The 26,382-nt window shown below is 34.6% G+C and overlaps 1 protein-coding gene and 1 long non-coding RNA gene across 7 annotated transcripts; one reads left to right on the top strand and one right to left on the bottom strand.

Annotated features, from left to right (window-relative positions):
* Positions 1-259: 259 nt before the first annotated feature.
* LOC110841517 (sister chromatid cohesion protein PDS5 homolog A-B) lies at positions 260-25,564 on the bottom strand. Of its 4 annotated transcripts, XM_087346584.1 has the most exons (23): positions 25,481-25,564; positions 24,166-24,378; positions 23,473-23,669; positions 22,487-22,697; positions 20,729-20,991; positions 20,016-20,259; positions 18,841-18,992; positions 17,012-17,158; positions 16,525-16,777; positions 14,764-14,919; positions 14,016-14,120; positions 12,987-13,131; positions 10,997-11,142; positions 9,896-10,030; positions 9,656-9,754; positions 8,891-9,021; positions 6,986-7,112; positions 6,175-6,397; positions 5,388-5,668; positions 4,992-5,189; positions 3,179-3,244; positions 1,487-1,571; positions 260-837 (listed from the first exon to the last, which is right to left on the bottom strand). In XM_087346584.1, exons 1-23 carry the CDS (start codon positions 25,562-25,564, stop codon positions 749-751), a joined length of 3,750 nt encoding a protein of 1,249 aa, XP_087202710.1. In that variant the 3' UTR covers positions 260-748. The 4 variants fall into 4 exon arrangements, with proteins under 4 accessions (XP_087202710.1, XP_087202711.1, XP_087202712.1 ...); XM_087346585.1 differs by lacking the exon at positions 9,656-9,754; XM_087346586.1 differs by lacking the exons at positions 22,487-22,697; positions 23,473-23,669; positions 24,166-24,378; positions 25,481-25,564 and adding an exon at positions 21,158-21,360.
* On the top strand, positions 14,119-24,240 carry LOC110841522 (uncharacterized). Of its 3 annotated transcripts, none has more exons than XR_002547214.2 (3): positions 14,119-14,273; positions 23,531-23,720; positions 24,119-24,240. It is a non-coding gene; the product is annotated as an uncharacterized LOC110841522 (long non-coding RNA). The 3 variants fall into 3 exon arrangements; XR_015534564.1 differs by having other exon boundaries at positions 23,139-23,720; XR_015534563.1 differs by lacking the exon at positions 14,119-14,273 and adding an exon at positions 21,619-21,792 and having other exon boundaries at positions 23,139-23,720.
* Positions 25,565-26,382: the final 818 nt, after the last annotated feature.

The following is a 26,382-nucleotide window of genomic DNA, read 5'->3' as shown; positions in this document are numbered from 1 at the left end:
AGATCATATATTTATTTCAATGTCTCACAAAAGCAAACACTAGCTTAATTAAGATTATGAAAACACTATAAGATTGCAACTTTGAAATAGAACATATATAAATAAATCACTCCAACATTTAGAAAATAAACTGATTTACTTTATGTGACAATAAAGTGAATGCAATGATATCCCTGTTTCTAAGCACCACAGCATGAAGGTATGACGTGGTTGTGATTGAAAAACTTAACATAAACCTCTGAATAATACAGATGGCAACTTCAAATTTCAGTCTCTGAGGAAAGAGCACTATGGACCCCAGAGCTACTCAGTATATTCTGTTATAAGACAATTAATACATTTTTATCTTTGACATAAATATTATAATGTTATAAAAAAACACCTAACTTCTTCAGAGAACATGTACACTTTGTTACTTTAAAATATTTTCTGGTACATTTCCACATACTTATGCACAATAGATCTTTACAAATAGTGGTTATTAGAAGTGGCCACATTGAAGAAAAAACTTGAAAGCGTTGCAAATACTGATATGTATACTCAAGGACAACAACCTTTCCATAATTCAATGAAAGAGTTATAATAATTATTCCAAAATCAAGAGCAAGTAGGAATAACAAAATTAGCTGTGTGGACTGTAAAGCAATGATAACACTCTGAACTGGTAACTGTTTGAAGGCAGAGTTTGTTAACAATCTGCTCTTCTTGCAATTTTGATCCATCACTGAACTCATTTATCCTCTCATTTTTATTTTGTAGAACTCCTTCTCTTCTTTGCCATATTCTGAATCCTGGACATTTGCAGTTGCATTCTGGATCTTGGAGATGCTTCATCATCTGAAACAGAACAAGACTGTAAATGTGTATTCTTTGGAATACCAAAGGTGGTCTTGATCCCACATTGTGGTGATAACATCAGCAAGGTAAAAAAGGGAATAAAAAACGCAATAATAATACTTAAGTCAACAATGGTGTCCAAGTTCACTGTTGCAACAATGTAATATGAGGCAACTTTCAAAATGGTATGTAAGGACACTGCTGAAGGATGATCCAAGGTTATCGTAAAATGTCATTCAAGGCCATTGTAACAACAATGTTATCTAACACTACTGCTGTAACAGTGCAATCCAAGGCAACTGTTGTAACAATGTAATGGCAGGGGACAAAGAAGTTATGGGGGAAATTTTCCACTTAATCTGCTTGGTCTCAAATCCAAGCCAGTACAACAAATTCTCTTGACATATTCCAACACCAGACAGGAAAGGAGCAAGCGAGTAAGTAAATGAATATAAAACATTTTATTGAAGTTAAATGTACTCGGAAAAATCATTACAGAGAAGAATCATACAGCATCAGAATATGTCTTGCAGGTAACAAAGAGTATTTTTGAAATGCATTCTTTCAAACTGTCAATTTAGTGATGACCAAATTACTCCAGCTAAAGAGACAGTCACAAAATGAACTGGTCTTAAAATCAGTCCTTTACCTGAAGTAATATGTGTTGATTCTGTCCTCTGTCTATCTTGCAACTGAATCTCATATTCACCTTTATTTGGATAAAACACAGCCACCTGTAAAACACAATAAAGTTCAACTATTAAATTCATCCAACAGCAAAGAAGAAACATCACCAATACAGTATGGCATGGTATATTTACTGGGTATAATTCAACATTTTCAACTATTTCTAATCACATTCCAAAATAAGTAACATTTTTATGATTCTTTTTATAACATATAAATGAATGGCTTGCAATGTTGACAAACCACCATCAAACACAGCTGCATGCAGACATTGAAAACTGATAATAAGTAACTGTTCATTAGAATAATAAGAAGTTCTGGGAACAACTCATGATGTCTACTTTCCTTGAAATGCTTCAATCTATCTGATGAGGCTAGCATAAACTATGTTACCCTCGGTGGACTAGTGGTTAGCGTGTTCGCCACTGGACCCAAGGTTCGCGGGTTCAAACCCAGCCAAGGTCAATGGATTCTTAAGGGTGATAAAAATCCGTAGCACAACTTCCTTCAGAGGGGAAGTAAAGTCGGTGGTCCCATGTCGTAGATTTATGGCATGTAAAATAAACTTACGAGCATGATACAAGATGTTTTGTCAGTAAAATTCAGCGATCATTTCTCACCCAAATCTTTCTGTTTCACTGCTAGATGGCTCTGGCAGTCAAATCAGGATTGAGTATATATTGTACAGAGTTAGTGGGGTCACTCACTACTCTCACCAGACCGGAATACCCGAATGGGTTTTGCTGGACACGTAAATAAATAAAATCATAAACTATAAATTAATAATTACTGAATTTAGTAAACCATTTCTGTGAACAAGTTAGACCAATACAGATTCTGATTAAGTAACATTTGCTAGATATATCTTATTGTATTTTACCAACATGGTGTGTCAGAAATGTTCCACAAAAAATTTGTTAGAATATTTATGACCTATTTCCATACAAAATTGCATATCCTACAATGATTAGTTACACAGTTATTGTCATCAAATACAAAGCTAAACATAAATTTATTTTACTTGGCCACCTCATTATTGTTGTATATTTTACCAACAAAAATTGACAAAAATTCATGAATTTCAAAATCTAGTTTGCATGGATGCCATGCTGGTATTAATCATGGTAGAAAACTAAATAGTACAAAGATGGAATTGTCTCTAATGACTTGATGTTCATACATCTACATCCTTAGGTTTTCATAGTTACAATTTAGTGTATAACTTCAGTATAGGGCAATAAGCTGCACTGAATGCTGAAGGTTTTCCATTTTAACAAACAATGCAGTTGTCATATTTGGGAAGCCCTTATACAGTTCTGACAATGGACATCAAGTGTGAGGTTAAGGTTGTGGAATGGATGAACAGAAGAGTGGGGTGCTATCCAATAGGGAGCAACCATATGGTTGAGGAAAGGTGATAAAAAATTTCAATTAAACAATACAAATGAATGCAGTAATATACCTACAACGAATTCTTCTCGAGCTGGTTTAATGGAGACATTTCAAGAACTTCAGTACCCTGAGGACTAGGATGAAAATGGTGCTTGAAATGTTGCTGTTTTCTCCATTAAACCACCTGACACTGCTGGTAGCCCAAGAAGAATTCATTATACGTTTTCAATGTGACAGCTTCAGATCATAAACAGTAATATACCTCTTCATCATCAGAGGTGCATTCCTCGCCCTCAGCCTCTAGTTCTACGTCTTCAAATTTACCGGCCTGTACAAAAAAAATCTGTCTTAGTATCACAACATTCAAAAGATTTCCTCTAGCTATCACTTGGCAGTACTGGTATCATGATATATCTCTACAGAAAAATATCAGAACAGTGTCTTAACATGAATACTTCTGTTTCAACATTGTTACATCACAGGTAGTATAAAAATACTGAAGTTTAAGAAAAACAAAACAATAATTTTGCCAGTTATTTTATATGGATATCAAACATAATCAGTCTCTTGCTTAAAGGGAAGTGCCTGAAAGGAAAGTGCTCAGTAACAGATTAAGTAAAGGTGAGTAATTTTATGGTATTATATAATAAAAAACTTTGCAGTTTATATATGTCACCTAGCACTGTTATGATAGTACAGTCTAGAAGCCTAAGGTAGGCAGGATATATAGATGCAAAGGTGGAGACAAGTAATTCACACAGTATATTAGCGAGGAAACCTATGGGAAAGTGACCACTGAAAATACTGAGAATGAGATACGAGGATATACAGTATTATAAGTAAACTTTGGCAGATACATTCAAGGATAGGAGGTGGACAGAATTAGATCAGGATTGTGTTCAACAGCAGACTTTGAAATTAATGATGCCAAAATTTTGGACTATAAGTACCCATGGCATATGCAGCCTCTGCCTATTCAATGATATGGAAGCATTTACAGAGCAGAATAATGGCTGGGAGAAGCTACCTACAACTTAATGTTCCTGTTGTGTGTCAATGGGATACAGCATAAGATTCAACATAGAATAGAACGGTATAGCAGGGGATGCAACAACTGCACAGATTAGTGATGTAAAATCCAGGCAAAACAATCGAACTGCAGACTGCAATCTGTGCTGATGTGTAATGCTAGTATTAATAAATAATGCAAGGCAAACTGAGAGAAAATATGAGAGGTCTATTTTGCTGTGAGGCATTTTGTTTTTGGCTACAGAGCGTCGTTAACAAGTGAGACGCAGACACTGAACCCCAAAAATGGTGTACTCTCAGATTAAATATTTGTAACTGGTCCCAGGGCAGGATCTTTAATAGCCAAAGTGCAGGGATTGGCTGAAAAATTAGAACTAATCAGACACTGATTGTCTATCTATGAGGATGGATTTCTTGATTAATATGAATGCAGTATTTTTCTTATAATAATATAAGTGGTACTTTCATTGGAAATGGATAAGTTAAGAGGTTGAGCTAGAATAAAGATAAGAAACTGGCAGACTAAGAATTGGTGGAATTGTTAATTTGTCGGCCTTAGGGAATCAAGAAGTTAGGCTTCACAGCAGTCCCATTTTCTGTCCTATCCTGTGACCATACAGACTAGCGACGTTAATCATGGCTGATAGCAGCTACCAAAAATGTTAGATTGTGAGTGCAAGGTAGAAATAAAGGGTCAGGCACAGTAAGAGTGGATTCTGCAGATTGCCTATTAGAATGCCAGTTGCCTCACAGGAAGAGAGCAGGAAGGAACACAAAAAATCATTTGGTCAAAGAAATTTGTAAAGTCTATGTAACAGTCTTGAAGGTCTACATCTGTGCAAATAAAGCTCCACACCCACACCTAAATATGAACAGAACCTGATTCCTAACCACAAAGAATAGGAATCAATTTAAATAAATTTATTCTGATCTTCACAATTTTGATGCTGAATAAGTCAAAATTAGACAAACTGGCCAAAAATCAAACTGATAATCTCAGTGGCTCAAAATGAAACAATAGTTGATGATATCATGATGTAACTCACCAACTGTGAATCCACTGTCATATTTAGAAGCTTCACCATGTTTCTTGTCAAGTACTTTATTTCTGTGTTGTCAATGTTGGGATCAATTTTCTGAAATGTTTCATCAAGAATGGGCACTGGTGCTTCAGCATCATTATTCACTCCTGGGTTCACCGTAGACAGAAGGTATTCACCAATTTCACAAGTAGCCCAAATTTTCTGAAACATAATATAAATAAGAGTCAATAAATATATAAAATGTTTAAGTCAAACTATAGAAAAGAACACAGATATGAGTCAAAAAAATACAAAAATATTTCAAACAAACTATAGAAATGAATACCTACTCCCTATCAAGTAATAAGAGATTACAACAAATATATATCTGAACTGAAACCAGTAACCTGTGAGACTTGCCTTATTAAGCTCTTCATCATCCAGAGTAACTGCATTCTTGCAGGACCTCATAAGAGCAAATAATTTAACATAGAAGTCAGTAGCCAGCAATCCAAATTTACCATTCTTGCTGCTCAGTAATGAATTCAACAGGAATGACAGGCATGTATAAGCCCGGTGAGCTGAGGTTTCATCAGTGAAATCAAATACATATCTTGCCACTATCTGTATTGCTGTTTGGACACAAAATTCTGGCACAGCTTGTTGACAGCGTGTCAATAAGTGGGACACATTCCTGAACACTACAATCAGAGGAAGGAACATAAGAAGACAAAGACAATCACTGGATCACTTGATAATATAACATAACAGTGATCAAAATTATAACAAAACCTTCTCCAGTCTTCCCTATCCTCCTATAGGGACTCCAGTATCTAACTAATCTTTTTTGTATATATTCCTTTTCCACCTTGTCCTTGGTTCAAAAGCCATTGTTTATTCCATTTTTCTCTGTTAACAGTCTCAAACAAATCTTATTTTTATCAGTACAACTCCTAAACAAAATTTATACCAAATTAATAGATAGTGAAGCCTTATAAACCCTTCAAAATTATCTAATTTAACAACCAAGAACTCTGCATTTGCATGGATTATATTTATGAAATGCAATTAAATAAATAGAAAATACTATCATTTAAGCTGGACATCATGACAGGGTTTTGAAAAAAGAAACCATGCCAAGGACATCTCTGGTAAGTGCTACAAGATAGGCACTAATTACACTGTAATGTAACTGCTAGATACTAACATCTTGTGACACACACAAGACTCCACACTTGTTGCCGTTTGTCCTGAACACATAGGTTCAGTGCGTCTAACACACACGACTTGACATCCTCAGCCTCCTCAGTACCAGCCAGTACAAAGTAAGATATGAACATGCTGGGCAGACCATATCTTTGCTGTTCCCACTGCATCAGTCTCTCACGCAGCTTCTCCACAAACAGACGTCGAACAGACTCTGATTCATCCTACAAAAGCACATTTACTACCAGTATGTTAATTTATATTGAGTTTAAACAAGTTTATAACATGACACAAACAACTTTCACATGACCCATCTTCCTCACACCTTCCACTAGTTTGCAGACTAATGTACTGGTGAGCAAGGAATGAAAGATTTCCTTTATTAACCACAGAAGGTAGAAAAACTACAAGAATATAAGTTTCTGTGAAGCACTTGATCATAATTCCCTTTAAATATTTATAGTGAGGCTAGGCTCAAATTATAAGTGGATCCCTATATCTGTCCCTGCTGGAAATCAAATCTGATTGACTGAGACATCTCCACTACATTAAAATATTGTAAACACTGCTCTGTATATTAAACTTTCTAAACGGGGAGTAATGACAGAACTCATAAACTTCTGACCTAGCCAAGGCATAACCAACAGCTGTAGAGCTGTAACTTTTAAAATCTATCAACACCACTTTCACAAGGTGCATTTCAAATTTCTGCACAAATTCCTTGTTTCCCAGCGTATAACAACCTTAACACCAGCAAAACAGAGATAAATTCTGGACTGCATCACGCTCCTTGCACCACCCTGCCAACTTACATTCATAAGTAGTGCCATCCTGAAGAAATATGTCTTCTGAACTTGCTTTGCATATATACATGGAATATCACATATCTTGAGGAAGGCACATCCTGCTGTCAGCCGGAGCCATGCCTTTGTAGCAGTGCTACAATTGAAAGAACAACACAAAATATGCATTCTGCAAGAGAACTGCTCCCAGGATATGTAACAAAAAGTCCTGAAAACAACTTACGACACCTATATCACATAAAACACTTCAATCTATATAGCAAGGCTAGCAGGAGCTATAAATCAGTATTCATGCAATTTACTGATACATGTCTGTGCATAATTTACACTAACAGATACTGACTACATTAAATTTAATAAATATAAACTTAAACTTTTGCACCACCATGTTTGTAATTGTTAATACGTCAAAAATATTTCACATCAAATTTATAAGTATTATTATGACATGTCTGCATACAAAATGTCATATCCAGCTCCAAGGTCTATTAGTGATTCCCACCAAATCAAAAGATAAATACAGATTTTGCATCGCCAGTATATTTCTTACATATTACAAAATTTATCTCAACACACATTGTGAATTTTTGAAGATCTATTACCACACAAAAATTTCAGGCCCTACATTGTGTGGGTTGACTATTGCCCTCATCTCAAGTTCATAGACCAATTGCCAACCTCTCATGTTTTTAGAAGAGTGCATATTATGCAGGGATCAAAATTTTCAACAGTCTACCATCAAATCTCACAAGTCTTGTAAATAAAAAGGCACAATTTAAACCAGCATTGAAAAGATACTTTATTACACACTCCTTTTACTCTGTCGATGAATTTCAAATGTTTACAAGTAAGTCGTAATTTATCTATTGTATCCTTTGTTTGTATTTTTGTGACATTTATATGACTTGTATTTGTATAACATGTATTGTATTATTATGACTTATTCTATATCCTATTGTCATCTGACTAACTTATGGATCCATGGAATGTAATAAAGATGTATGTATGATGTATGTACACATTTACCAGTATTACTGACACCACTTGTAGTGGCATAATGTTCATACCAAGTTTCATGAAAACCCATTAACTGAATCAGAAGCTATTAAGTATACAGACACAAAAACAGATGGTCCAAAGGCCAATATGACAGTAAGCTTACCCTCTAATTATATAAACCAAAATTAATACAGACATACAAAAAACAATCTGATAAATAAATAAAAAGGTGAGTGAGGATTACAAATATAAGCACATCAGTAAATAGGCTAATGTTAGTAACGTCCCAATATACCAAACATAAAACCATCACAACTGAAACAACTGTAGGAGGGAAAAGGTCAACTTTAAGGTCATACATACTCCAAATGCATTGATTTAATAAATAAATCTCACCCATATGTCACCCTACTGAAGACAAATTATTTTATCTTGTATAGCAAGAGTGTGACAATGACCACTAACATACACCTAGTGCTGAGGTTAAGAATGTGTGGGTAGTGCTATACTGCCAATTTCCCATTTATCTTCATGGCATAATGTTTAATTAAGCAAATGGACAACTTTACCTATACTTTACATCATTAAATATAAATAAAAGTGTTTCATATAATGTTGTAGATATCAATCATATTTGTAGTTCACTGAATATCATTGTCAAATATTCTTCCTTTTTCATATATATATATATATATATATATATATATAGACAGGCTATCATGACTTAGATATTTCATGTACCTCCAGTCAAATACCGGAATAATAACTTAAATAGACCATGACTACTTCCTTCCACAACCATTCCAAGTCATTGTTCACTAATCATCCTATCATTAGACACCAAACAATCTGAGTAAGTGAAAATATTAAATGAACACGAATAAATCAAAAAAAGATTTATCATTGTTTTATTACCTGAGGTTGTTTGTGCTGGCATAAGCACCACCATTTTCAACAATCTTGCTAAGAATGGTTAGTGTCCTCTCTGTGTATGGTGTCTCACGCAATCTGATGGTCAGTCGAGTCAGTGCTTTGAGGGCCTCAACCTACAATAAAAGCCATACATTAAAAAAAAGCATTTGGATATTACATTGCTCTGCATGATGCATGTAAGAAGAACACATCATGAGAAGGAGTATGTGTACAGTTCACAAATCAGGAGAAAATCCCTGCTAGGAATTCGATATATGCGCAAGCGCAAGATTTCGCGGTGAGTGACAACCGATCCTAAAAGCATTCGTTCCACAACCACTGAACAAACAAGAGACGACAGGCTTTCATGTGTTCAAATGGGTACAGCTTTAAGTTTACCTCACAGTGGCACAGTGATTTAATCTAGAATATTATTGCAACACCCACAGAACACATTACAAGTGCGCTCACTACACACTACTCTTAACTGCTTGATGTTTTCAGTCTGTGTGCAGTAGAGTAAAACTCTTATGTATCACACTTCCCACCAATATCAGCCCTCTAGTCCAGCTGATAAGTAAAATTCCCCCCGCACCGCACCAGAAATGACTTCCCCCAGCAGGGTTTTTCTCGTCATCTGTGGACAGTATGTGTGTGTGAGTGTCTGTCTGTCTGTCTGTCTGTCTGTCTGTCTGCCCATCTAACTGAATAATATATCACTGGAACTACTGATTGGCAAGTTTCAGTTTATATCTATTTTCTACTAACCTTACATTTTGTTTCATATGGAAGGCAATCCTTTTCATACCACTCAGCTTCATCAGCACTTTCATCTTCTGAATCTTGAATTATTAATGTCTCTACTAGCTACAAAGTAAGAGAGTATTAAAGGCACTTGGTATCATTTCAACAAACACCTTTTCAAATTTTCAATATAGAACTGTTTTATATATATGCTGTTTTTGAAATTAAAATAAAAAGATGTTTCCTGTTAATAAATACCCTTACCTCATGACACATCTCTGTGACATAAGTAATGCATCTTGTATCAGTGTAGTTGGGCAGGTATCTGGCAAAGTGGCTCACAGCAACTTCTCTAGTCAAATAATGTTTACTGTGTATGTCCAGTAGTCCCGTAAATTCCTGCAACAATGTCAGCAATAATTGAAGTTCTAAAGTAAGAGAGTGCAGCTAAGTTACCTGATGTTATCGAAAGTTCTCATTCTTTATGTGGGTGTTTCTTAGAACAAATAATACTAAGATAATGAAATTGCTTATTTATTATGACAGTATTATAAATATATATCCCCACTAACAGCTGCCAAACAACACAACAATAGTGGATACAGATAAAATCTGCACTATGAAAACCGCATATGATTAACTAGCAACCAGTTCACAGACACAGAGAAATGGAGAACACTGTATAAAAGTATTTTACCTGAGATTATTAAAAATTGTTAGTTAACAGATGAAGGTACATTTTCCAAACTAACATTCTGATGATAGTTGATATTCCAATAGCAAGGACATTTTGACAAAAATTGAGAGAACAGTGGAGATTACTACTGATTGTCTAACACTTTGTGATAACAATTCATCATGGCATAATGTTGGACTGTGTCCATTGTGTATTGTATGTTTGCTACACATATACATCCAGCAATGGTTTGTGTTACACTATCAGCTTATTATAACAACAATATGGATTCAGTATAAAATCCTTCACATGTAATCATATAAGTTTGCCATTAATATTTTCCAAGACAATAAATGTTAAGAAAGGCTTTATATATATAAACACTTTTGCCAGCTGTTTCATATCAGTGTGAAATATGGTTTCTATCTTTGAAGGAAAAACATAAATTACAAGCATTTCAGGTAAATGTGTGAAACTAAAAGGGCTGAAGTAAGTGAGCAACTTAGCATGTTACATGGGGAACTCTGTAATTAATACAAGCTACCTAATATTGTGAGGATACTGAAATCTAGGAGGCTACAATGGCTGGAAATATAGCTAGGATGAAGAAGACAAGAAATTCACAGAACTTTGGCAGGGAAACCTCTTGAAAGACCAAGATAAATAATCAGTTATTTGCTGCTACATACCGCCAAGATGTGGGTGATGACTGGCTCCACAGTATGGCTACACAGGCAACGGATGGCTAACTTGGCTTGTGCTGGAGTGCCAAATGTGGCAAATGCATGCCACACTGGGACAAGGTGATCAGACACAATCGCAGGGTATACCTCACCTAAAACACAAGTTATCATCCACATATTTAGTATACTCTGTGCAGAAAGCAAATGCATTATTAGGAGTTCATGTCTGTCCATCCACATGTTTCATATCCTGAATCACAAACAGATTTGAACATAATATGTTTTGTGAATTCAACATTAAGTTGTCAGGCAAGCATCCACTATAATCCCAACAGTATAGAACTATGCCTTTTCTGGCTGGATTTTATTATAAGGATATTATTTAGAAATCTTAGCTCTTCCATGTGAATACATATTCTCATTAATAAACTTTATTGTAAATAACCAAGAACATTTTCAAACTAATTCTGCTAGACACAGTGTCAACACAAGGAATAAAAATCAGCTTCATAGATCAATTGCCAACCTCTCATGTTTTCAGAAGAGTGCACATTATGCAGGGATCAAAATTTTCAACAGTCTACCATCAAATCTCACAAGTCTTGTAAATAAAAAGGCACAATTTAAACTAGCATTAAAAATATACTTAATTACACATGCCTTTTACTCTGTCGATGAATTTCTAATGTTTACAAGTAAGTCATAATTTATCTATTGTATATAATGGGTGGATTTATTTGTAACTTATCTCTACTTTATGTGAACCCTTTGTTTGTATTTTGTGACATTTATATAATAGTATGACTTCTATTTGTATAACATGTATTGTATTATTATGACTTATTCTACATCCTATGTCATCTGACTAACTTATGGATCCATGGAATGTAAAAAAAATGTATGTATGTATTACATACACATTTAATTAACATCTACAACTGTTATCTGAAACTCTTTTTGATACAATATATTTAAAAAATACAATAAAATTTGTTCTATGCAAAGAATGCATTTGGAAATTCATAAACTCCACACTTAATTACAAGTCACTAACTTAATATTGCACAATCACCAAATAAAAGGAATAAAAATAATGAGCAGGAGAAACCACTGTTATTGAGGAAAACATAATTTGTCACTCTCATTAAAATACAGTAGTTGTAGATTAACGCATAAAATTTCAAAAGGAAATTACTGGGAATAAATATAGCCTTTTTTAAAAAAATTCAAAACTATGTAATATTCTACTTATAATTTGGAATGCATTCACATTTTGTTGATATTTCTAGCTGATCTTACAGCTCAGAAAATCTTAAATTTTGTAATAAAAATATATCATGAGAAATGAGTTCATGTACTTGATAGGAAAATTTCACAAAAGATACCACCGCATGGACTTAAATGTAGATAGGAGGTTAACAGTAAAAGAACTCATACAGAAATAAGGTGTGAAGGTTTACATTGGATTAAACTGCTTCAAGATAGGATTCAGTGGTTGCGGATATGGCAATAAACCTTCAGGTAATTACAAAGTAAGGTCAAAATATTCCAGGAAATTTGAAACTGCTTCTAAATAATCCATATTTCACCCTTCAATACAGGTGGTGACAGTGAGGGGTGTCTGGTTCACTGTAGAAAAGGTCTCGTTTCAGCTTTCTCATTGCTCAGTTGTGATGGTGGCTGAAACCGAAACACATCTGTACCTCTCAGCACACTCAGTGTTTATTTTTGTTTCTGCTTGTGTGTATTCACTAAGTTATGGTATTAACTAAAAGCCATTTAAGTCTGAACATTCATCAGATTTGGTGTTTTACATACCTCTGCTTATCAACATAGGCAGTGAGAATGGGTGACAGAAAAAATCTTGTTTCTGCATGCATATTTGCTCAATTTCAAGCATAAGGGAATTTATTGACCAGCTGAATAATTATCATCTGCTCAAAAAAGATTCTATGCTATCAAATTAATTAGAACTAAAGGAGGACAATTTTCTTACCCAAGGGTTTATATGCAGACAGAGTGATGAAAATCTTCATTGCAGGAAGACTGTATTTGTGACTGTCTACTGTGAGAAGAAACAGCAGCTGGTCCATTGTGGAGTCATCTTGAAATGCCAAATGTGGCATTAAATAAAAATATTCCTGATAACAAACACAAAATAAAAAATATAATTGTTTCATATAAAATATTGCTTGGCAGATTAACATTAACATTAAATTAGAAGAAATATTTTTGGGAATGTGAAATAAATGTAAATTTCAATGGTCAGTATTTAAGGTAATAATGTGAAGCCTCTAAGTTATGCAACAGTAGAGAATTTATTGAAAAATCAAAGTATCTACAACTGCTCAGAAAACACCCTGAACAAGGAACTTCAATTTGGTTTTACTTACTATCAGTGAACATCATCTTAAAAGAGAATAAACAATATGATAATAACAGATAATTTTCTCACATACCATTTACTAATTTTGTATCTTACTTAAATATCAATGGGCAGCCAAAGACAATCTTCAATAATACATGTTACATACATCTCGTTTATTCAGCAAAGCCCACTCCACACACATAATTTAAAGTAATAAGGTCAACTGGCTTACATTACTATTGCAATATTATCTTCATATTTACTATCCATGCTCTGATATTAATCATTAAAATACACAGTTCCACATCGATGTAATAACTAATGGATCCATTATTAATAAATAACTTATAATGACAGACAATGATGATACATTAACTACATGTAATAGAAAATATATGAATAGCCAGAGGATAACATAGTGGTATCAAAACTGGTAATGCAATAAATTGTTTGTGTGCAAAGAAATACATGCTTAAAGTTTAACATGTTCTAGATCTTGGCACTAGATGTCAAAGCAGTCAGCTTCATGTTCCAGCGATTTTAAACCTGTAACAGACATAGTGGCAAAGAAAAAATGTGTACCAATACTAAGAAATAACCTTGGAGCCAGTCACACTTCTTGCGGGTTATGTAACAAAATATGCAAAGAAAACGTACATACAGAAGTTCAACTGCTAGTTTTCCCACTGTGGTCCTAGCTAGGTGAAGGTCCTCTGCTATGTCACTACTAGTGACACAGTTGATCACCAACTTCAGCAATTCCTGAAGCAGAATGACAGCTCAATTAGAAGTGCATGTTGGAACTGAGTTCAAAGGTTATGTAACGATGTATTGACTGCAGCAGTTACAAATTGTCAAATAAGGTGTGATATCATTGAACACTGACCTGGGATTCACTGGAGCCATTATAGAAAAGTAAGATATTTTAATTTTACATTTTATAACAACTACTTAATTATATGAAAATTAGTACAAAGATAGATCATAAATATAGTTGCAAATTTTGTATGATGAGCCTGGATAGATGAGTCAGTAGACTGACTGTCTGTAAGCTACATTGCCAGTGTTCAGTTCAATTTCTAGCAGGGTTCTGTTCTTCACTACCATACCCAAACCAGTTATGGCTATCGCTATCTAAATGATACTCACAATTATTTCACCAAGATTAAAGAGACTAAATTTTGAATCTGACCACACATTTCCATCAGGTTAAGCATATATGGAGTTTAACGTCCACTCTCCTGTGTGTCTTCATCATATAATGCTTATGCACATAGACATTTTTATCTTTAATTTACAAATTTTGCATAGAATTTTTTTATAATAAATTGTTTAGGACATGGTGGTGAAGATAGAATTTGAAACCTGGCCATTTTGTATCTTCCCATCATTTACCATATCATACCTTAATAGTCCCTTTATCAACCAAGAAACAAGCAACTTTGGCACACAAACTCTTCACAATCAGGATTATTGATTCCTTTGTGAGAACACTTCGTTTTAAAGTTAGTGATCTCTTCTTACTCTCACTTGTGTATGTAAGTACATCCTGATTTTCTGACTGCAAAATAAAGTTGATTTAAACAAAATATATTTTATAGACTTTTCATTGCAAAGTGTACAGTCTAATAAGTCTTTAAATAACAGATCCTCTAGAGGTAGAACCTGAAGATGCATAAACACTAATACCATCAAATGCAAATGAACATTATCTTCAGCCACTGCCAGCAACCTCGTACCCTCACAATAAGTTATACTTCCATCTTTCTATTGCCCTTATGTGCCCATGCATTCTGCTTCCAGCTACTGAACAGAAAATTTAATTTTGGTCTATACTGATCCAAGATAACATTTTATAATTTGGCAAATATTTAACAAATAAAATGGAAAATAATTACTGATTCTATTCAGTATGTTTAAGTTGCAAACATCTATATTTATCATAAATAAATAAATATCAAAGACCAATGAAGAAGGTAAAATACTAATGAAAGCACATTAAAGATATGTGTAATCCACTGGAATACATCCCTTCTCTTAACTTTCTTTTATTTCTCTCACCCTCTTTTACCCTTAGGTGTCGAGGTTTTTATTTATTTGATTGATCTATTTGGACAATGGTAGGACTCCTTGGATGAGTGATCAGCCCGACGCAAGGCCTCTACCTATACAAACACAGAAAGACACGGACAAACATCCATGCCTTGAGTGGGACTCAAACCCATGGTCCCAGCGGCCAGGCGCACGAGGTCCATGCCTCAGACTGCGTGGCCACTGCGGCCGGCCCTTCTCTTAACTTATCAGTAAAAAACATCATTTTCTGGGACTCCAATCAATCTGTGAAACAGGAACATATGACTTTTGCAGCAGCTACATTGGGTAATGAAACTAAATGTCTACTTTATAACTCTACATTTTTAACAAAATCCTAAATTACATAAAGTATATAAGCTAATAGAAGTTTGTAAAGAAAGATGAGAAAGGTGTACCACATTTGATTACACAAATTCTTCGTTTCTTGTATCTCATTAGCCTTGATATTTCTTCATTGTAGGTGCAAATGTACAGTTTCACAGCCAGACATGTAATACATGCCACACTCGAGAGACACAAATCATTGTCCTTGTATTTCATTAAAAATTCACCATATTTATAATTGTTTAAACTAAATGTTTTAGACCTTAACGATATCTCTATTTTATGTAGTATTGACCGAAAAATATTTGTTACAAGTTAATTTTCATAAATATCAATACATTTCAATTCAGGCATCATGTCAAGTAAGGATTGTAACTAAGACATATAAAAATTAAATTTGTTCAACAGTGTAAACTTAAATTCCAAATTTCAGTGAAATCCATCAAGTAGTTTTGTCAATGACACATGCAGGACAGTAATGACATTCTCATTATGCAAAGTATGTTTAAAAAAGAGGGAGGTAATTTCAAAGAAAAGAACAGTTTATTTTATTTGATAAACAAAAAAGTGAAAATGAACTTATTATGGAGAAGAACTTAATCAAATAACAAAAATAAAAATAGCTGATAGTCTAAGTCAGTCAAAAAATCAGTTACATTAGGCCAGTGATCAACTTAGATACAAAAGAGTAAAATTATTTAAAGTCCACAGTCTCATCATACACGGGTGGAGCTAATACAGCACTCACCCACAGACGTTCATAGTCCTCACAGGTGTTAGTCTCATTCACATAGTTCTGCAAGAATTCAAACAGTTTCCTGTTTGTTGCCAGTTCCTTCACTAGCAACAAAAGTCTATGATGTGCTTCCCTCTGATTCCCCATAGTCAGAGAGAGCTTCCCTGCTAACATTTCTCTATGCCATTCTACTTGTTTATATGGCAGTTTATCATCAGGAGGCTGTTGGTACAAGGAGAGGAGCTGCAGTGTAGTTCCATAAGCTCTAAAAGCACATCATATTTGTCCACAATCAGTTGCAATTAAAGTTAATTTAAAGCATTAACCCACTTGCCTAAAAAAACTGAGGTAAACTACAAATACTCAGTACTGACAGCTTTCCTGTGGACTGAGAAATGAACACGTGGGTTTCAAATATGAAGCGGGTTTTCGAACAACTCAAAGATGACAAATGGTTGCTGATAGTAAATATAAATTAAAAGATCCATATTACTCTGACCTTCTCTTTAATTCTTGACTGTGATGAAAATTGGTGCGAGATTCATCATCAAACAGACACCACAACTGCAGAAGTTTCCACATCCTCTGGTCTGGAGGCAGGTTGCATGGTACCAGACACTTCACAATCACCTTCTCAATGTGAGGTCTATAAGGACACACATAATGCAGATCACTTGAAGTTCACTGTTTTAAAAGCATTTAACAGCATGTAATACATCATTCTGTTAAACTCTGCCATGTTTAATGCTTATCCCTTCTAATGCTGAGTTTATTTTCTCTCTAAATGATATCATGTTCATGCTGTTTGAGACTGGGATTATGGTAAAACAAAATGTCAACCTCAAATCCAACTGGAAAAAATGAATCTAATAAAACTGAAATTTTATTAATAATGTACACAGTATGAAGTCTTTGAATGTTATGTGTTACTATTAAAGCTGACTAAAAATAATACCTGTCGCTCAAAACTAAAAGTTTGTGACGATGGTGCGTATAAGAGTTTAAAAATGACTACAAAAATGATCTTGAAATGTTTAAAGGTCTCTAGGCAGCAAACACTTGGTCTGATACCACACATAATCCATCAAAATATAACTCAAAACAATCAAAAGGAAACCAGATATAACACAACCTAAAATAACCCAACTCAACCAACATAAATTAACCTAATTTAATGAAACCTAACCCAACCTAACCTAACCTAACATAACCTAACCTATCCTTACCTAACCTAACCTGTTGTAACTTCCTCAAACGTATAGCAAAGTATCAAAAATTAACCGAGACGAACGTAATATAACGTAAGCGTACTGAAGCGTGACTTAAAGACCACGCGTGCCCAAGCGTGACAAACCCTGACAAAGCGTGACCTGCGTTGACCTCGTGACAAGGGATCACCATAAGTTTCCAAACGTGACAAAGATTTATAAAGTGTGACCAAGCGTGACTACGCGTGACATACTGTAACGGCGTGACGAATTGTGGTTATAAGTGTCAAAACGTCACAAAAAATTTCAAACCCTTACGTAACCTAACAAAATCCACTAAACAAACAACCTAACCTAACCTACTCGTCCTCAACGGAGCCTAACCTAACCTAACCCAACATAACCTAACACGTGACTTGAGTTTCATCATTTAAGCACTTTCTTTACAGTAAATAAGCGCCTGAATAAATTTCTTCGAAAGTAACTTCAAAAACATTTAGTTCTGTATTCGGGAAACTGCTGGGATGGTATTGTCGTGGCATAGACATGACGTTGAACTACACGTGCCCTCAACATGAAATTAGTTTGGTCCTTCACAAATAAGTCATTCGGCAGAAATAAACGTTTGAAAATATGACCTTTGAAATGAACTTGAAATTTTAAATGTCACTATTCGACAAGTCGTTGAACCAAGATTGTCGTGACATTGACATGTCCTAGGCCTACCTGTAAACTCAAAGTGTCGTGATCATCATTCTCAACGTACATACAATACGACAGATATAGGAGTTTGAAAAATTGACACTAAAGACATTTAGTTCACAGAAATCATTCACAAGAGAGACAAGCCTTGGCTGTAATGTAACACAGCAATTCAAAAACTGAAGTGTAATTACACATATATGAACTGAAATCCCATAATTTACTCTTTGATTTTGTACCAAAAATAATTAATTTACACCAACAACAACAATTCATAATATGAGCTACATCTTACCACTGTACTAGGCACATTATATATGACAGTTAATGTGAAAAAATGACTAGTATACTAGTATGTCAGATGACAATGAAGGATCAGTAATGAATAAGAGGAGCAATTCACAATTTTGCAACTTACATGTAAATATTCAGATCATATGGAGCAATGTACAGATGCATCAGTGTATTTGCAATCCATATGGCTTTCATCATCATGCCAGGAGAGTTGCCATCAGTAATCCTTCCATATAACAGCCCCAAAGTAATCAGTGCTTCTTTGAGCACAATTTCCTGTAAAGAATTAACATTCCCTCACACATCCTGTTCTTCCTCATTCCTATAGAGCTTTATGGCAAGGTGCTCAGACACACAGACTTCAGCTGTACCCTTACTTGCATAACTGTTCTCGTTGCACAACTTCCATCCTGATATAGGGAGATATAAATGATTCTCCAAAACTGTGTTTAGTGGGAGACAGAGGCAGAGCACCCTCCAAAACCCTTCAGAGAAAGTTTTCCTTAAATTAAATATCACTGTGAGGTTCCCAGAAAGCATTCATGCTATGAAAGCAGTGTTCTTATGAAGACTAATATATGAATTGAAATAAATGTCAGTTATTCACCAACACAACAAAAGAACATTTAATTTGACAAAGCATGCTTCATGAAACAGCAGGCACCAGAGTCCATTGAATAGTTTTTCTTATACAGCTGACAAATTAAACCCTTTCTAACTTAATGTAAGTACTCATGTAATTATTTCACTTTATTGGAAAATGTTTTCAGATTAAAACAAGAGAGGGATAATTACACACTGTTTTTTTATAATACTAAATGGTCAAATAAAAACACAGTCTAGGAATAATGGAATCTTGTAAGTTATACAACTTGTAGTTTAAACTGTGCTATATAATGTTGTGGACTAAAGTCAGCATTGCTCTGTGTATTTACTTGATTCATTTACTGATATTCACTTTTGATAAGTAATTTCTTTAAAATAGGCCTAAAATAGTGTGTCATAAAATTAGAAGGCTCATCAGTTCCACTGTTGAGTATGGTGTTTAGAGGCTGTGCAGATTTATTTGATGGACACATGTAGTGTTACAATATGAGAGTACATGGAAAACCAACACCTGCATATTGACTCATTTTCAATAATTTAAGTGTCTCCAAGCAAGGTAAATATGTAGTTATCAACCACATGAAAAGTCATGATTCTTAATCATTACATTAACTTCAATACAACAGAAAACATACTGAACTAAAAGCAAAGTGATTAAAGCAAAGAGACATAGTTGATATAAAGATAACTTACACTTCTGTCACAAAAACTATCCTTCAAAATATCAAGAAGAGCTGAATGGTGCAGAATATCAAGGTTTTTCTTTGTAGCCTTGTTTATAGCTTTCACTACACCAAACCTGATTGTAGTCTCATTGTCACATGATCGACGCTGAAGGATGTGGATTATATCTTCACACAAATCAGGCTGATTGACCAGGAATTTTGGTGCCCACTTAACTATTAATGATCGCCCAAATGACGATGGTTCATTCACACTAGATGAATACAGACACAGACATTGTTAAAACATCTTAAGAGGCATTATTCAGAGACTATAAGTTGTCAACTACTTGAAGCCATCATCCATGATCACATATTTGGAACAGATAATAGTTATTTTTTTACATAATGTCAGTCTGGGATGTGTTTTGCCCTGGCTTCTTGATTTTGGTAATTGGATAGGTATTATAAGCGTATCTATCAGAAACAGCTTCCAAATTGCTAGATCTTTGTCCACAATTGTTTTCCTAGTTTAGGTCACAGCCAATATTTTCTCTGTACTTTTCCAGTTCATTATACACAGCCTTCCCCTCATATCTTTCAACATTAATAGCCTTTCAAGTTGACAGAATGTCATTAAAGCCAACCAGACTAAATATCTTCATAACAAAAGCAACAGCACTCCCCTCCCCATAATAAGTCCACTATGCACCATATTCTATCACAATTGATTCTGATACATACCAATTTTTAAAATTGTTCCAGAGGCGTCTATATTTAATAACAAAGTCAGAATCCACTTCAGAAAACATGTGTGCCAGGAGTGTGAGGGTAATTTTCTTGTTTGGACTGTCTGAATGCTCTAACATGAAGACCTCAAGCTGATTCCAAATGCCCAGAAGGATAGTGGGACAAATGTGATGTAGCTCAAACATCACTTCAAATTCACGTCCTCTAATTCTTGTTTTGATAGGTGGGTGATCCTGCTGAAGTCCTCGAAACAGTAACTATATGAGAGTGAAGGAAATACAGTGATTTTTGACTGATTTAAAAAGTAAATCTGAGGAAAAATCTGCAAAGAGCAAGTTTTGAGAAAGTGCATTCCTAGGTTTGTGAAGATATAAATCATTGTACATTCCCAAAAAAGTGTCAATATTGATATTGTTTGCATACCACGTTGTTCAAGAGTTTATGCACAAGACAGAATAGAGCATACTGCTTATCATGGTCATGTCTTAATTCACCTATCATATTCACTTGACCCTCACAGGTCATGTCACTTCTGTCCCCAGGACTCTCTGAGGCAAACTTCACTCCTGAGTTGTGGTGTATCTTGTTCACACATTTTAAAAAATTATCTACTTTGTTGAGTTAGCCCTTATCATAAACATATCTCCCTTGTTTTTCAAATTTACAGTTTTAGGTGTTCTTCACACTCTAGCATGAGCAAATAACACCTTAAGGACCAGCCGCTGTCTGTCACATTTTTCTTAGAAGGGAGGCAATCCACATGATCAAAGGTTGTGCAACAACTGGAACCAATGTACTATTGTTGGAACATGTCAAAAATTACCTTGGATCACATTAGTCCAATGATCTAAGAACAACATTGCACAACAGCAGGAGTTGAGGTCATTGTTGGACACACTGCTGCACAACAATGTCATTTGATGACATAGTGCAACAGTAAGATACATGGAAAAAACACTTTACTAAGAAAATTTATTCAAAATGTTCCACAAGAAAGACCAATAAGGCAAAGAGAGAACAGGATTAGAATGGCTCTTGAAGAAAGAGGTTGTAAGAAGGTGAACTGGAGTAAACTGTCTCAGGACACAGACCAGTATTAAAGTTTGCTATTAGAAATATTGAACTTTCAGAATATACTGTTGGCAGTTTCATTATGAGATACTATAAAACTCTGCATAAAATAGTTTGAGAAGTAAACAATTCCTTGCAATGAGAAAGTTATACAATTATAAGATGCCACAAAATATATGTGTTGTGAAATTACATAGAATTCAAAATGGTTCAAGGTGACCAACACAATTGAGTATACCAGGTCGCATTTTAGAAATAATTGCCTCTGTATATGAACTAATACACCTTCCTGGCCTTTGCCTGCCTCAGCATCAATAGTAAAAACCACAGAGAGGGCCAAGTATATGAAACATTTACAAACTTCTGACTTTATCTTATAAGAGGTTGGGGAAGAAAAACATATGTTATAAAATGCACAATAGGTCCAGCCAGTCTCAAACCCAAGACTTCTGTCAGAGCAGTACAGAGCCTTACACTTAGATTACAAGGACCAGGGATGGAAAAAGGAGTGCAACAATACACTTTGTCATAATAAAACTTACTAAAAGATTGTGATAGTAAAATATAGTATACTCTTAAGATAAACCTTCCTAAATAAGATCATCATCTGGAAAATAATCTCACTCTCAAGTGTTGGAGAACAACATTACAGCATCAAACAACAGATGTCATTGTACATACCATTTTGGTGGGAAAATCCAATGCTCTAATGCAATTCCTTATAACTTTTACTGCTACATGGTACATTGTCGGATAATCTTCTATATTCTCTCGAAGAATACTACAGAGGATTATATCAATTCCTGTACTGGAAGTATACTTTGTATTATTTATGAAATTCTTCAGAAGCAGCACAACATACATTTCCATCATTGAAATATCTCTCTTGATCCTGAAATAAAAAATCATTGAATTTTAAGATGGGAATAAATATTAATACAGTTCATCTTTGCCAAACATGAGGCTTATATTCCTGGAAAACATTGAATTTATCAAAGAAATGCACAGACAATTGGATACCTAGCTCTTCACCCCACTATTGATCCTGGCCAAAAAACTCACAATTTGTAAAGTAATCAATATAAATGAGTGATACAACAGTGGAGTGAAAAATAATGTCCAGGGAACTTCTAGTATGCTATTTAAAAATCATCAGAATCATTCTTCATGTCATGATGCTACTAACACACAAATTTCTCCCCTTACTAGGCCCAGCATGTGCTTTCATAGTACTATTACCACAGTTAATTAATAACAAACAGCATTAGCTATTTACTTCATCTTGAGACAGAATAATAGCTTTGATTTTAATTATGCAATTTTTGTATTTCAGATGCCATCTAAATATGGTGCATTTTAAATAAACAGAATGTGAGGATATGGATTGAATTCAGCAGACTCATGACAGTGACCAATGACAGGCTATCACAAATATAGTACTGAAACTTCAGGATCCACAAAAATGTGGGACTTTCTTAACTTACTTTCTCAAAGCCTCTATTCCATGGTGTTGGTTAACCATGGGGAAAATTAAAAAAACTATCTAAACACACTCACATTTACAGTGGAACAAAAACAAGTCATAGATAATTATTTAATTAAATTTAATTTAAAACATATTTTTCTATTCTACTAAAACATATTTTTCAGTCATTATATCAACTTACCGAGCAGCCATACAGACTGTCAATAGAAAGGCATTATAAATATTTTCTTTATTTGTAGTATATTCCAGGCACACAAACAGTCTGCTAAATGAGTCAGCTGTACTCAGAATTTTCAAGAGAATGACACAGTACTTAAGAATGATACCATCTGAAGTACCAAAACATTCTAGCTGCTTAATGAAGAAGTCTAGAAGCACCTGGAAACAGACCAATACAATGCAGGTTATACTATGGGAGATATGAGAAAGGTATACACAATTTTAGTCATAAATTCGCAAGGAAAGATAATACTTGGGACTACTAGGATAATATTGAAATAAACATTTCAGAAATACAGTGTAATTGGGATTTATGTAGCAGAACACAGTAATAAACATTTAGGTTCCATAAAAGGCAGGGAATTTCTTAAGCAGTTGCACAGATTTCAGATTCTAAAGAATTTGGCACTGTGGAATTAGTCAGTTTATAATGTCATCAATTTCGTATTGAAATTTAATATCTAGAGGAGAAACACTAATGAAGTTTTCACTACAGCAAACAGTATGAAGTGGCAAGACATATTAACATTTCAAGTTCTTCGAGACATAAAACTTCACCTCTGTTAAAGTATGAGATTTAAGAAAAACATGTTTGTGGCTGATTTCAGTTGGCCCTGAAATTCTACAAAGCAAGAAATGCTATATGACAGCTCACCACTAACTCTTCATCATCCCATCGGAATGACCTGACAGGCAGAAATCCAAGCAGTTGTCCAAGGCAGCAAGCCACTATCATCTTTACAAGTGGATCCTCATGACACAGGAAGTCAGGATTCACTAAATTTTGTAGCAATGGGATAAACTCATCAAAATGCTTCCCTTCAGTAGTGTCTTCCTTTCCAATTCTCTGCAGATACAACAGCAAATTCTGAAAGTAATGCAACAATAATTCAGTACAATCAGCCTTAGAGGAAATAGAAAATACACATATACACAAATCACTGATACTGTATCAGTATCATAGCTTCTGTAGTGTTGACTAAAATGGCATGATAATTACAATGGCAGACAGGAAAAGATAACAAAGTAACCAAGTAGTCACAGCCTATTTCAAGGTACTATTCTCATGTTTCTTGAAAGAACGAATAAAACCATAAAAACTTCAGTTCATACAGCTGACACCCTGGCAAAAATTCAAAATCAGTACGAACTGAATATGAGTCAAATGCATTTCTGCCAAGCTAAACTTAATGGCCAAAAAAATGCTTTTTAATGTGTATTCATGCTACATAAAACAGTGATAGTTATCTTCCATATCTCTGCAGTATGCACACTGGAACTCTTTATTCCAAAACCAAACATTACAGAACTCAAAGCAAGAAAAAACACACAGTAACTTCCAAAAATGACAGGATATAAGAAAATACAGCAACACTGTGACAGGTAAGCTGGAGCCTGTTCATGCTAGCATGTGTATGTAGTTGCTGAAAGACTATTTTGAAGGTGACTGCATTTATGGGATTCTTAATGCCACCAGATTTGAGACATGGCTCCTGTTCTGGAACTTCCTGAAGCTATCATGTACAACAGCAAGAGACAAGTAACTCTGGCACTTATTCAATGAGACTAAATACAGATACAGCATTAATGAAAAAGAGCAATGAAGTGATCTGTTTTTTAAATTTGCTGATGGCTCAGAAATATAGGTATAGATCATATGGGCTGAATGCATTATAAATATCAGTAGAGTATTACAGTACAAAAACATTTTAATATACAATTAGATGGCTGCATAGTCATTCTCTGCTACCAAAAATTTCAACGGTTCACATTAAGGATAACATTAGTACTAACAGAATGGAAGAAATAAGTAGTTTTGTTTTAGTATTTTAGTCTATAAAAATTTGTTTCACATTTTTCACACTGACATTACTCACACCTTTTTCAGAACATATCTTCATGGCAGAGTTTAAGTACCTAATTTCAACATGCAACAACCTGAACAAGGTTTGACAACTGTTAAGACTCACTTTAAGCTCAGTAATCAAGTCTTGCAAAGGCTGTTCAGCATTTATGAGTAGGCCCTCGACTGGATAATGAATTTTACTAGACATTGCAGATCTGAAAACAAGCACAATATGTTAATGAGCTGTGTATTATATGACACATTACACTAATTTCTATAAACTGTTTTTCCTAGTTATAAAGTCCTAGATTTATTACAATAATAAGAGGAAATGAGCAAACTGTCTGGAGAATATTTTTAATGTTCATTACTACTTGATAGCATTAGCACTATGCAAGGGAAAGGCAAATAAGATGATCCAAATTTGTACAGAAGTACATGTTCCTCCTTCAAAGAACAAGATTACTCCCCAACCACATATCAAGCAGACTATACAATGCAATCCGGACAAAAAACATGCAAAGTCTACTTTTTAAGATTTGAGGCAGCTGATAACAGAAGTATATAATGGTCTCATCTGACTTGAGAGTTTCATGTGTGGACTGCTCATCAATAATGCAAAAGTTTTCTCAGTTTAGATAAGAGTAAGCTATTGTACAAACTTAAATCAACACTGGAAAAATCCAATCCCATAGTTGCCCTCATTAGGAATGTCTTGGACCATAATTACACCAGAATGAGTGATGGCCTGTCCATAACTAAGAATATTATATAAAAAACAGGGTACTCAAGAGCACCCATTGAATCTCTTTCTATTCAACCCAATGTTGGCAGACATGATAAGATCTATGAATGTCCAGAATATGACAATACTGATGTAGGCAGATAATATGGTGCTACAAACATCAAACCCTGCAGACCTACATGTGGTTTCTGACAGCAAGAATGCATGTACAACAGAAAACTGCATGGTTAGCAATGGGAACAAAACAAGACATGACATTCAAAAGAGGATGGCAATTTGGC

Source organism: Zootermopsis nevadensis, unplaced genomic scaffold (genome assembly GCF_977971745.1).
Source record: "Zootermopsis nevadensis isolate Lab colony 2312 unplaced genomic scaffold, Znev_1.0 Znev_ptg000010l, whole genome shotgun sequence".
Classification (NCBI taxonomy): Eukaryota; Metazoa; Arthropoda; class Insecta; order Blattodea; family Termopsidae; genus Zootermopsis; species Zootermopsis nevadensis.
This window is presented reverse-complemented; position numbering and strand designations above follow the sequence as displayed.